Source organism: Caretta caretta, chromosome 5 (assembly GCF_965140235.1).
Source record: "Caretta caretta isolate rCarCar2 chromosome 5, rCarCar1.hap1, whole genome shotgun sequence".
NCBI lineage: Eukaryota > Metazoa > Chordata > Testudines > Cheloniidae > Caretta > Caretta caretta.
In genome coordinates this window covers 51782003-51795568 of record NC_134210.1, presented here as the reverse complement: position 1 = coordinate 51795568, position 13566 = coordinate 51782003, and the positions used below count along the sequence as shown (strand labels likewise).

The following is a 13566-nucleotide window of genomic DNA, read 5'->3' as shown; positions in this document are numbered from 1 at the left end:
AGTTTATGGATTTAAACTAAAGTACAAATAAATACATAAAATAAAACCGCCATTACAAAAAAAGACTCAAACCAAGTGTGATGGGTTCAGTCACAGAGACCCCCCTTGGGACTGCCACCTGACGTGCTGGAATTACCTCTGAGCCCATTTCCCCTGCCAGCTTGGGGCTCCAGAACCCTGCTTTGTTAAGCCAGACACCCTGGCCTATTCCAACAAAGACCCAGGTCTGATCCATGCCCTCAAAGCTGCAGATTTTAACCAAAAACTGCTCAGCAGGTCACCTATTTCCAGCACCCAGACACCCAGCTCCCAATGGGATCCAAACCCCAAATAAATCCATTTTACTCTGTATAAAGCTTATACAAGGTAAATCCATAAATTGTCCACCCTCTATAACACTGATAGAGAGATATGCACAGCTGTTTGCTCCCCAAGGTATTAATCACTTGCTCTGGGTTCAATAATAAACAAAAGTGATTTTATTAAGTATAAAAAGTAGGATTTAAGTGGTTTCAAGTAATAACAGACAGAACAAAGTAAGTCACCAAGCAAAATAAAGCAAAACATGCAAGTTTAAGTCTAATACATTAAGAAACTGTTTACAGGTAAAATCTCACCCTCAGAGATGTTCCAATAAGCTTCTTTCACAGACTAGACTCCTTTCTAGTCTGGACCCAATCCTTTCATCTGGTACAGTCCTTGTGAATTCCAGCAGACATCTTAGGTGGAAACTAGAGGTGTTCTCATGACTGGCAGCCTCCTTTGTTCTCTTCCACCCTCTTTTTTAGCTTTGGCACAAGGCAGGAATCTTTTGTCTCTCTGGCTCCCCACCCCTCCTGCTATATGGAAAAGCACCAGGTTTAAGACGGATTCCACCATTCTTCCTGGGCTGGCTTACATGAACATGGGAAGGCTGTCAAATAAACAGACAACCAATTGTCCTAATCAATGGGAGCCACCAAGATTCTAAAACATCATCAATGGCCCACGCTTTGCATAATTACAATAGTACTTCAGAGTTATACTTTATATTTCTAGCTTCAGATACAAGAATGATACATACATATAAACAGGATGAACACACACAGTAGATTATAAGTTTTGTAATGATACCTTACAAGAGACCTTTTGCATAAAGCCTATTCCAGTTACATCTTAGCCCTGGTCTACACTAGGACTTTAGATCGAATTTAGCAGCGTTAAATCGATTTAAACCTGCACCCGTCCACACAATGAAGCCCTTTATTTCGACTTAAAGGGCTCTTAAAATCGATTTCCTTACTCCACCCCTGACAAGTGGATTAGCGCTTAAATCGACGTTGCCGGCTCGAATTTGGGGTACTGTGGACACAATTCGATGGTATTGGCCTCCGGGAGCTATCCCAGAGTGCTCCATTCTGACCGCTCTGGACAGCGCTCTCAACTCAGATGCACTGGCCAGGTAGACAGGAAAAGAACCGCGAACTTTTGAATCTCATTTCCTGTTTGGCCAGCGTGGCAAGCTGCAGGTGACCATGCAGAGCTCATCAGCAGAGGTGACCATGATGGAGTCCCAGAATCGCAAAAGAGCTCCAGCATGGACTGAACGGGAGGTACGGGATCTGATCGCTGTTTGGGGAGAGGAATCCGTGCTATCAGAACTCCGTTCCAGTTTTCGAAATGCCAAAACCTTTCTGAAAATCTCCCAGGGCATGAAGGACAGAGGCCATAACAGGGACCCGAAGCAGTGCCGCGTGAAACTGAAGGAGCTGAGGCAAGCCTACCAGAAAACCAGAGAGGCGAACGGCCGCTCTGGGTCAGAGCCCCAAACATGCCGCTTCTATGATGAGCTGCATGCCATTTTAGGGGGTTCAGCCACCACTACCCCAGCCGTGTTGTTTGACTCCTTCAATGGAGATGGAGGCAATACAGAAGTAGGTTTTGGGGACGAAGAAGATGATGATGAGGAGGTTGTAGATAGCTCACAGCAAGCAAGCGGAGAAACCGGTTTTCCCGACAGCCAGGAACTGTTTCTCACCCTAGACCTGGAGCCAGTACCCCCCGAACCCACCCAAGGCTGCCTCCTGGACTCAGCAGGCGGAGAAGGGACCTCTGGTGAGTGTACCTTTTAAAATGCTATACATGGTTTAAAAGCAAGCATGTGAAAGGATTACTTTGCCCTGGCATTTGCGGTTCTGCCTTTGCAAAAGGTTTCTGGGGAGGGCAGCCTTATTTCGTCCTTCATGGTAGGACACTTTACCACTCCAGGCCAGCAACACGTACTGGGGAATCACTGTAGAACAAAGCATTGCAGTGTATGTTTGCTGGCATTCAACCAAAATCCGTTCACGCGGTGGGAGGAGGCAAAATGCGACCTTGTAACGAAAGCACATGTGCTATGTATGTAATGTTAACTTTCAAGGTTTACCCTGAAAGAGTGTAGCCACTGTTTTATAAAATGTGTCTTTTTAAATACCGCTGTCCCTTTTTTTTTCTCCACCAGCTGCATGTGTTTCAATGATCACAGGATCTTCTCCTTCCCAGAGGCTAGTGAAGCTTAGAAAGAAAAAAAAACGCACTCGCGATGAAATGTTCTCCGAGCTCATGCTGTCCTCCCACACTGACAGAGCACAGACGAATGCGTGGAGGCAAATAATGTCAGAGTGCAGGAAAGCACAAAATGACCGGGAGGAGAGGTGGAGGGCTGAAGAGAGTAAGTGGCGGGCTGAAGAGAGTAAGTGGCGGGCTGAAGACAGGGCTGAAGCTCAAATGTGGCGGCAGCGTGATGAGAGGAGGCAGGATTCAATGCTGAGGCTGCTGCAGGACCAAACCAGTATGCTCCAGTGTATGGTTGAGCTGCAGCAAAGGCAGCTGGAGCACAGACTGCCACTGCAGCCCCTCTGTAACCAACCGCCCTCCTCCCCAAGTTCCATAGCCTCCACACCCAGACGCCCAAGAACACGGTGGGGAGGCCTCCGGCCAACCAGCCATTCCCCCACAGAGGATTGCCCAAAAAAAAGAAGGCTGTCATTCAATAAATTTTAAAGTTGTAAACTTTTAAAGTGCTGTGCTTAAAGTGCTGTGTGGCATTTTCCTTCCCTCCTCCACCACCCCTCCTGGGATACCTTGGTAGTCATCCCCCTATTTGTGTGATGAATGAATAACGAATGCATGACTGTGAAGCAGCAATGACTTTATTGGCTCTGCAAGCAATGATTAAAGGGAGGAGGGGAGGGTGGTTAGCTTACAGGGAAGTAGAGTGAACCAAGGGGCGGGGGGGTTCATCAAGGAGAAACAAACAGAACTTTCACACTGTAGCCTGGCCAGTCATGAAACTGTTTTTCAAAGCTTCTCTGATGCGTACCGCGCCCTCCTGTGCTCTTCTAACCGCCCTGGTGTCTGGCTGCGCGTAACCAGCAGCCAGGCGATTTGCCTCAACCTCCCACCCCGCCATAAACGTCTCCCCCTTACTCTCACAGATATTGTGGAGCACACAGCAAGCAGTAATAACAGTGGGAATATTGGTTTCGCTGAGGTCTAAGCGAGTCAATAAACTGCGCCAGCGCGCCTTTAAACGTCCAAATGCACATTCTACCACCATTCTGCACTTGCTCAGCCTGTAGTTGAACAGCTCCTGACTACTGTCCAGGCTGCCTGTGTACGGCTTCATGAGCCATGGCATTAAGGGGTAGGCTGGGTCCCCAAGGATACATATAGGCATTTCAACATCCCCAACAGTTATTTTCTGGTCTGGGAATAAAGTCCCTTCCTGCAGCTTTTGAAACAGACCAGAGTTCCTGAAGATGCGAGCATCATGCACCTTTCCCGGCCATCCCACGTTGATGTTGGTGAAACGTCCCTTGTGATCCACCAGAGCTTGCAGCACTATCGAAAAGTACCCCTTGCGGTTTATGTACTCGGCGGCTTGGTGCTCCGGTGCCAAGATAGGGATATGGGTTCCGTCTATAGCCCCACCACAGTTAGGGAATCCCATTGCAGCAAAGCCATCCACTATGACCTGCACATTTCCCAGGGTCACTACCCTTGATATCAGCAGATCTTTGATTGCGTGGGCTACTTGCATCACAGCAGCCCCCACAGTAGATTTGCCCACTCCAAATTGATTCCCAACTGACCGGTAGCTGTCTGGCGTTGCAAGCTTCCACAGGGCTATCGCCACTCGCTTCTCAACTGTGAGGGCTGCTCTCATCTTGGTATTCATGCGCTTCAGGACAGGGGAAAGCAAGTCACAAAGTTCCATGAAAGTGCCCTTACGCATGCGAAAGTTTCGTAGCCACTGGGAATCGTCCCAGACCTGCAACACTATGCGGTCCCACCAGTCTGTGCTTGTTTCCCGAGCCCAGAATCGGCGTTCCACAGCATGAACCTGCCCCATTAGCACCATGATGCATGCATTGTCAGGGCCCATGCTTTCAGAGAAATCTGTGTCCATGTCCTGATCACTCACGGGACCGCGCTGACGTCGCCTCCTCGCCCGGTATCGCGTTGCCATGTTCTGGTGCTGCATATACTGCTGAATAATGCGTGTGGTGGTTAATGTGCTCCTAATTGCCAAAGTGAGCTGAGCGGGCTCCATGCTTGCCGTGGTATGGCGTCCGCACAGAAAAAAGGCGCGGAACGATTGTCTGCCGTTGCTCTGACGGAGGGAGGGGCGACTGACGACACGGCTTACAGGGTTGGCTTCAGGGAGCTAAAATCAACAAAGGGGGTGCCTGTACATCAAGGAGTATTTCAGGCAGGACTGCACGGAGGGTTCCAATAAGAAATGGTGCACCTAAGTTATCGTTGTTATTGGAACAAGGAGGTTAGCCTGGCCTCTGATTGATACATGGCTAGATTTACCTCGCTGCACCTTCTCTGTGAGTGACTGCAGTGTGACCTAGAGGAATGAGTCCCCTAGACAGGGGAGGAGGCAAATGAGTACAAAACAAATCTGGTCTATTTCTTGTTTTGACCCACTCCATCTATCTTTTACATCTTTGGCTGGCAGCAGACGGTGCAGAAGGACTGCATGCCATCCACATCTCATGGCTGCTCGGCAGAAGATGGTACAGTACGCCTGCTAGCCATCCCCATCTCTTGCCTGCCTGGCAGAAGATGGTGCAATACGACTGCTAGCAATCCTCATCTCTTGCCTGCCTGGCAGAAGATGGTACAGTACGACTGCTAGCAGTCCGTATCGCCTGCCTGCTCACCATAAGACGGTTCAATAGGACTGACTGCAGGACTAAAGAGAATGACCTGGTCAAGTCACTCCAAATGTAGTCCCTGCGCCCATGTCTGCCCAGGCGCTCCCAGCCGACGCGGCCAGGAGCACCTCGGACACGATGAGGACGACTACCAGTCGTATTGCACCGTCTGCTGCCAGAAGGCAAGGGGTTACTGCTACTGTGCAGCAAAGCCGTACCGCGTCTGCCAGCACCCAGGAGACATAGGGTGACGGTTACCTGAGCGGGCTCCATGCTTGCTGTGGTATGGCGTCTGCACAGGTAACTCAGGAAAAAAGGCGCGAAATGATTGTCTGCCCTTGCTTTCACGGGGGGAGGGAGGGAACGGGAGGCTGACGATATGTACCCAGAACCACCCGCGACAATGTTTTAGCCCCATCAGGCATTGGGATCTCAACCCAGAATTCCAATGGGCAGCGGAGACTGCGGGAACTGTGGGATAGCTACCCACAGTGCAACGCTCCGGAAGTCGACGCTTGCCTCGGTACTGTGGAAGCGCTCCGCCGAGTTAATGCACTTAATGCACTTAGAGCATTTTCTGTGGGGACACACACACTCGAATTTATAAAACCGATTTCTAAAAAACCGACGTCTATAAATTCGACCTTATTCCGTAGTGTAGACATACCCCTATTTACACTCTCATAAGCATATTTCCATAAAACATTGTGGAGTGCACTGTCACACCAAGCTTTCATCCTGAACAAAGTATTCTCATCTGCTTGCAGACTTCTACCTAAAACCAAGCTTTTCTAGCTAGTTGGACTAAGTCAATCTCTACTACAGAAAGCCTCTGCCTGTGTTAAACTCCCAGTTTAGATTGAATCTTTCATAACTGCAACAAACCTCCCCCAGGCTTCTCAAATGACCTCCTTCTTTGAATTCTGGAGCAGTCCTCTTTCTAAGACAAGCATCCAGAGGAGTATATCAACTGAAGCAAGTATCTGATTAAGCCCAGCCTGCAATTTAGACAGCCTTTCATGGCTGAAACAGATATTTCTACAGGAAATCCTTCAATGCTGGAGCAGGCCTCTAAGTCCCCAGCAATGCTGTAACTAAGCATTTCAGGGCTGGGAGTAAGCAAGCATATTTGCGCTCCCTACTGTTGGGTTTTTTCATTTTTCCAGCCTCACAGCTTCATGCCCTGGGCAGCTGCCCTGCTATGGTTACGGCCTTGATTCCCAGTCTTGAGTGGCTCTTTCAAAGCTAAAGCAAACTATATAGCCTGTTACCATGGACTCCCACTATTTAATTTGTTTTAAAGCACAATGGTCTCTGTCAGGATGAGTGTGTTATAAATGTGAATACTTATCATTATTGCTGTTATGTAAATCTCCAAGAATTGAACTAGGAATCCAACCAGAATCTATTGTTTATTAGCTTCACTATTTTATCCAATTATTGATGGACCAGTTAATCTTCAGCCCTACTTCAGGATTGAAAAGGCCTCAGTTGTATTCAGTAGCTCCAAGAGTTGTTCATCTTCTAGTACATGCCATGTATTATCAGGAACAGTATGTGATAATATTAATAGTAATTCAAATGATCTTAGAAAAATTAAGTGGGGCATAGACCTTGTACTTTACTCAGTGAAATGTGCAATTCAACTAGTAAAAGTATGCAAAATTTCTTCTACATGATGAATATTTAGCTAGTGAATGGTTGTGAGATGACTTGTGTCATGCAGGGGTGATTTGTTTACTTTTCCTGGTTGCTGTCATTAGAGAGGATTTTACACACCTACTCCTATATAACGTATACCAACTTTTCTCTGATAAAGCAGAACAATTACTTTTCTGATTGACACGATTAGGCTACTTCAATAGGTAGACAACTCAAATATTTTCAGGATTTATGTTCCTTTTCTTGGGCAAAATGACTTTACTCACAGAAAGCTGTAATAAGAGAAATGTATTACTAAATACAAATTACTTATTCCTTATCAAAGGTAGTGGTATGTAACACAAGATCTTCGAAACTAGTGTATTTGACATGAGCACAGGACTTAAATCATCCCCTACTTCACAAGACACTTACAGAATGGGAAATGTTACATTTAATGATTCATTAGACTGAAGAGGCACAAAACCTGATGCATTGCTATCCACTTAAGAAATGAGCTAATGGCCACAGATTTATACGAGTAAACTATTTGTGTTATTAAACGTGTGTCCAGAGCCTTGGATGGATGTCCTATTGTGTGGAGTCTTTAAGATCAAAATCTAATTATATGGAAGGGTGAAGGTGAAGGCCTTCTAACTTTGAAAACCCTGAAGCTAAGGGAGCAAAGTCTTGATCCAAACCCATGGTTCTCAGATCATCTTCACGTATGACAATCCCTCTGCATGCCCTGGTCTGTGATCTTTCACTTGGCAACATACCCTTGACCGACTTCTGAGTGCGATAAAAATGAATGGTTCAAAAGTTAATGCTGTTCACCAGAAACCCAGGGTCAAGTTCAGACAGAATCAGATATCACAATGCTGGGCATGGTATCAGAGTCTTAATATTTAGATAGAGCTTCTGCTCCAACCTCCAGCCAGCCACTCCCCCTGAAATCCTGTGGAACCCCAAAAGCTATGGCTATTTGGAGGAGGTAGTGGTGGATTAGAGACAGTAAGTAGCTCTGTACCCTTTCTTCTAAAATTTTCAGATCCTTTCCATACCTTGAAGTGGAGAGGAGGGCTACAATATTTATCTTGATCTATCACATCAGAAAAAGAAAACAGAAGATTAGAGCAGTGGTTCTCAGTCTTTCCAGACTACTATACCCTTTTCAGGAGTCTGATTTATCTTGCATACTCCAAGTTTCACCTCACTTAAAAACTACTTGCTTACAAAATCAGACATAACAATACAAAACGGTCATAGCCCACTATTACTGAAAAATTCCTTACTTCCTCATTTTGTCTATATGAAATTTTAGTTTCTACTACTTTGCTAGTGCTTTTATGTAGCCTGTAGTAAAACTAGGCAAATATCTAGATGAGTAGATTTACCCCCTGGAAGATCTCTGCATACCCCTACGGGTACTCATATCCCTGGTTCAGAACCACTGAATTAGAGCAAGAAAGTTCCGTAAAAAATAACAAAGACCAAGAGCCACTTACTTGTTCTCTATGTATATAAACCTCCCCACTGTATTTTCCACTGAATGCATCCGATGAAGTGAGCTGTAGCTCACGAAAGCTTGTGCTCAAATAAATTTGTTGGCCTCTAAGGTGCCACAAGTACTCCTTTTCTTTTTGTGAATACAGACTAACACGGCTGCTACTCTGAAACCTGTCACTACAGTGGTTTATGCACAGATGACCCAGACCTTTCAGGTGGGATTGTACTCAGATGGTGAGCCTGAGTGGTCACCCATGCTATAACTGTCACACTGCTACTTTTAGGCATTAGCTCAAGCAAAGCTAGTGTGTATACATCTGCCCAAACTGAGAATTACACCTCCCAGGTGTTGTGTAGATACACAGCGATTAAAGAATCTTCCCCTTTTTTCAATTCCCACCTTATTAATTAAAACAATGCCTTGAGACTTATCAATATTTAGAGTGACTGCTCTGATCAAACAAACAGGATACAGGGATTTAGGCCCCCCCAGTCATGAATGTGCTTAATTCTCATTGACTAAATTGAATGCAAGTATGTGCTTGAGTGCATTCCCGAATAAATATGCTTTCCTGAAATGGAATTAAGTATTGTGCTGAACAGAGATTGATATAAGCACATGCTTAAGTACTGTGCTGAATTAGGACTGGCTTGAAAAGGCAGGTCGCATGAAAAATCCAAATTCTTCCATCCTGATTTACATATTTTAGAAAGTCCATGGCTAATTTAGTAACCCTAGTGCAAAGTATTTTCCTTTAGCAATTAAACTTAATGAGCTATTGATACCAAATGGAAATATTTTTAAAAAAACAAACAAACCATTATTTATAAACCATTCTGCCTATAAAATAGGTCAGTGGTTTTCTGTGTTTTCTTCTTTAGTTTTTATTACCAAAGACATTTGCAAGAAAACAGTATTTGATTCTTAGAAGTTCATCTGTTCTTACTGATTATTCTTCCCCGGAAGTCACAGAACCCCTTTTTCCCATAGATAAAACTTCTGGTGGAGAAAAGGGTACTTAAAAATACAAGTAACATCCTTCCATGGTTTCAGTTACATTGAATTGCAGCCTCATGGAAAGGGAACTGCTGCTTAGGTGAAAGAACCATAAGAAACTGAGACCCTATCCCATAGACCCTCAACTTTACCAGCTCTTGTGCTGTGTTGCTATTGATCCCTTAACTCTGGGGTTCTTAAACTGGGAGTCGGGACCTGTCAGCCTCCACCCCAAACCCTGCTTTGCCTCCAGCATTTATAAGGATGGTGTTAAATATATAAGAAAGTGTTTTTAATTTATAAGAGGGGGGGGTCGCATTCAGAGGCTTGCTATGTGAAAGGGGTCACCAGTACAAAAGTTTGAGAACCACTGCCTTAACTGCACTTTAGCTCTGGTATTCCCTTTTCAGGGAGTAGTGTTGTGATGGGGAATTTAATGCTGGTCTGAGTAACATTAACATCTGTAACAATTGGAATGGATTTTCCACTTTTTAAGGGGCATTCCTCTAATGGCTGCTTCTCTTTGGTTGTCAACAGTCTTCAATACTCATGGATCCCACAGAGTGCTCTATTCTATTGAGAGTGGAAAGTCACTGTATCTCATGTATGGTGGAGACGTGCACAATTAGAAGACTGGAAGGTGGACAGCAACATCTTGCTACCCACTATGTTCAGTCATCTAACTACTACATCATTCTAAAAAGAAAAGGAGTACTTGTGGCACCTTACAGACTAACAAATTTATTTGAGCATAAGCTTTTATGAGCTACAGCTCACTTCATCGGATGCATACAGACTAACACGGCTGCTACTCTGAAACCTACATCATTCTAGATATTGACTTGTAAAACATTTAAAAACAAAAAACAAAACTGCCTCTCACACAGTCCTACCATGGGGTGGCAGTGTAGAGGAAGGCCCAGTATAACGTTAGTCCCACAATCCCTTTTTTACAGTGTGGTAAGTATTTTCACAGCTACTAATAGTGATGTCAACAAACAAAGGACTAGGCTGTGACTTTAGGGGAAGAAAAAACAGCAGGAGCAGATGAACTCTTAAGAAACTAACATACTAGTTGAATGCAAATAGTCATTAAAAAGCAAAGTGAAAAATATGAAGTTTGCACTTCATACAAGCACAATTGCCTCTAAATAGAATGGACCAATTTAATCCATAGAGTAACTTCATTTAAACCAGTGGAGTTATATTGGGCTAAACTAATCCCCAATGTATTTCAAAGTTTTCTGTGAGGCGGCAGCAAGTCTTAATAAAGCGTTGCACTGAATCTCCAATACATTATTTTGGTAAAGCCTGCTTGAAAGAAACTCTCAATTTTATGAAGTATGAGAATACAAGAATCAGTGATCTAATCTCTTTGCCTAGCCTTCTTGTCATTTTTTGATGTTGAGAAATTCTCAAGCATAAACCAGCATCCTCTTTCAGTGAAGAGTTCAGGTTGTCAAGAAAATGCTCACAAATTTAAAGATATTCCACTTAAAAAAAAAACTAACATGAGTGTTTCTAATTTTTGGTTTCTGATTAGATCACTAACCACACAGAGGGTTCATCTCAGAATGGAGTGATTGTTTTATTAAAAAATACTTTGGGGCTATCTGCTATTTCAATCAATTAAATTGACTTCGACAGAGTCTTAAGACTCAGTGCCTTTCATCAAATAATTGTCTTTCTTGACATGGGCTCATATAAAACCAATTTTTCCCTTACTAATTCTGTTCTTTTTTATCTTCACAGGTACACTATCTATTGCACAATTGATTATTTACTTTTCTACTATACATTTTCAGTTTTCCTTAGAAAGTCTTGAAGTGTGCTAAAAGGACAAACATATGTATTTCTGCTATAATTTAAATAATAATTACTTTCACACAATATTTTATATTTCCTTCATATGAAAGAAATCCACATCCTTCATTTGTTGAATTTGCCATTTGGCAAGATGGCTACAGTGGCTGAATGCAGATCGATAAAAATAACTTCTCAGAAAAAAAAGCTTTATAGTAAAATCTTGAGTGGTTTGTGTATGGATTTCAAATATGAGCCTTTAAACACAGAAAATAACTGCTGATGTCTTGACATGATAATATACACTTTTTGTCTTAATCAAAAAACAGAATCCTTGACCAGAATTTATTACATAGGAACAGGTATTTTATAACATGGATTAGGAGGAGTCCTTTGCTACAGTCTGATTATACGGATATGCCTAGTGCTACAATGTCATATTGTCTAGATGTGTATTCTTTTACAATCTTTAGTTTTGGTACCAGTACACACATCTGAGGGGGAAAAATAAACTCTAGACATTCCCATACTATATTTGGGCCACATGGTTCACTCTACAAGAAGCAAAATGCTGACAAGAGTTAATAAATGCTATGAGTCAGATACTTAACTGGTGTAAAGCCATGTAGCTCTAATGAACTAGCTTAGGCTGTAGCCCTATCACTTGGCTTATAGTACAGGAAATTTAAAGGTAAATTCTGCCAACAGACATGTCAATGGAGCAAGATTTTATTTATTTATTGTGCAACATACTCTAATATTATTTGAAAGACCCATGTGCCCTCACTTGTGGCTATTACTCATGCAAGTAATCCTACTGTCTTCAGTAGGACTAAAGATAAAAGATATTGGGACACCCACCTTCTATCAGACAACTTCCATTGGTAAGACAGACAAGCTTTCAAGCTTATACAGAGCTCTTCTTCGGGTCTAGGAAATGTACTCAGAGTGGACTAGTTCTTTAAGTGTTATAGGATTGGGTTATTTTTTATTTAAGCTACTAAAAAAATACACCAAACACCAGAGAGAAAATATCGGTCCTGAAAGCCAAACGCATAAATTAAAAATGTTACATTTATTTAAAAGACACAGGGGATGAAGTTCATGCCCAGTGTTACTCCGCTGAAGTAAATGAAGTAACACCAGTGTAAATGACAGGAAAATCAGGCCCAAAAGTTTCACTTGATGCAATCAACATTACAAAAATGGTTCAAAGATAGTTGAGTATAACTTACATAAATTACATGATGAATGGAAAACTTGGTGTCTATAAATAGACAGAGAGTACCAATATAATTCCATGTAGAGCTTCTAATGGCTTTGTACTCCAGACAGAGTGGTGGTTTATCATCAGGATCTCAAAAGAGAATTGTTACCTTTGATTATGTTTTGATTCTTTTTGTTCAAGATATGGCTTTCCTCTGTACTCTGCTACTGCTCTTCTCTCTTTAGCCTTCTCAGATGGTGGCTACAGCTCTTTAGACATCCTTTCCCTTTCATTTTTTTAAACAAGCAAGTTAATTTTGTGTAAAAACTGATTCTTGAAAATATTTTATTAACAGTTTATTGATTCATTACTGTCAAATGTTCTATTACAGTAAAATATGTATATTTATACATAAAATGTTAAAGTGTATTATTCTACACAAATAAGCAATTAACTCTTGCAATGTTAACTTCACATCTTTTTATTCACCATAACTAAACCAAAATAAGGAACAGTATTAAGAATGGTTTACTTTAAAGAAATAATGTATATTTTTGTGTTTATATGCTTGTTTCTAAAGTATGATGAATAAGTGGTAAGTTTAATAGTTATTTATAAATTCTTTAACTACTCAAGAGAAGAATGGCTCCACTTTTCCTTTGAAGAAGCTCTTGGTACTGTGTGTGGGTAATATTTAAAAGGAGCTAAAAAGGTAGGAGTGCTATGGATCATCCAAAAGACAAATAAGTGGAATGGACTGATAATAAACATTGACATCATCTTTATAATAATATGTATACTTACAGTAACTTAACTAATACTTCCTCAACACTGCTATATTCCCTTATTTGATATGTCACCCTTTCTTGGTTTTAATATAACAAACAACATAGTAGCAATTATTATGTTTATATTTATTAAAACGTAGCTAAAAAGGAACAAAAATATGCAAAATACTTCTAACAAATCTAACAATATTCCTAAAAGTTCACTTTTCCGAACTGTTGAAGTAGTTTATTCTTTCTTTTTAAAAAGACTCTTATCTCTGCTATCCTAAGCAAACTAATTTAATGAGCAAGGCATACAAGGTCAGGAGCCAGAACAAGTGGGTGTGTAAAAGAGTTGCAGTAGCTACAGTGGGGAAAACGCTCCCAGCAGCAGCACTGATGAACCATCCAGAAGTGTACACCGCCCCCATGTCTTATATAACGCACGCAACA

The 13566-nt window shown here is 42.2% G+C and overlaps 1 protein-coding gene across 1 annotated transcript in view; it reads left to right on the top strand.

The window, feature by feature from the left end:
- Positions 1-12866, top strand: part of DHFR (dihydrofolate reductase) — a 72816-nt gene extending 59950 nt beyond the window's left edge. The window contains exon 7 of the mRNA XM_048850058.2: positions 11089-12866. Coding sequence (XP_048706015.2) covers positions 11089-11161 — 73 coding nt within the window. The 3' untranslated portion in view covers positions 11162-12866. The remainder of the gene's footprint in view (positions 1-11088) is intronic.
- Positions 12867-13566: the final 700 nt, after the last annotated feature.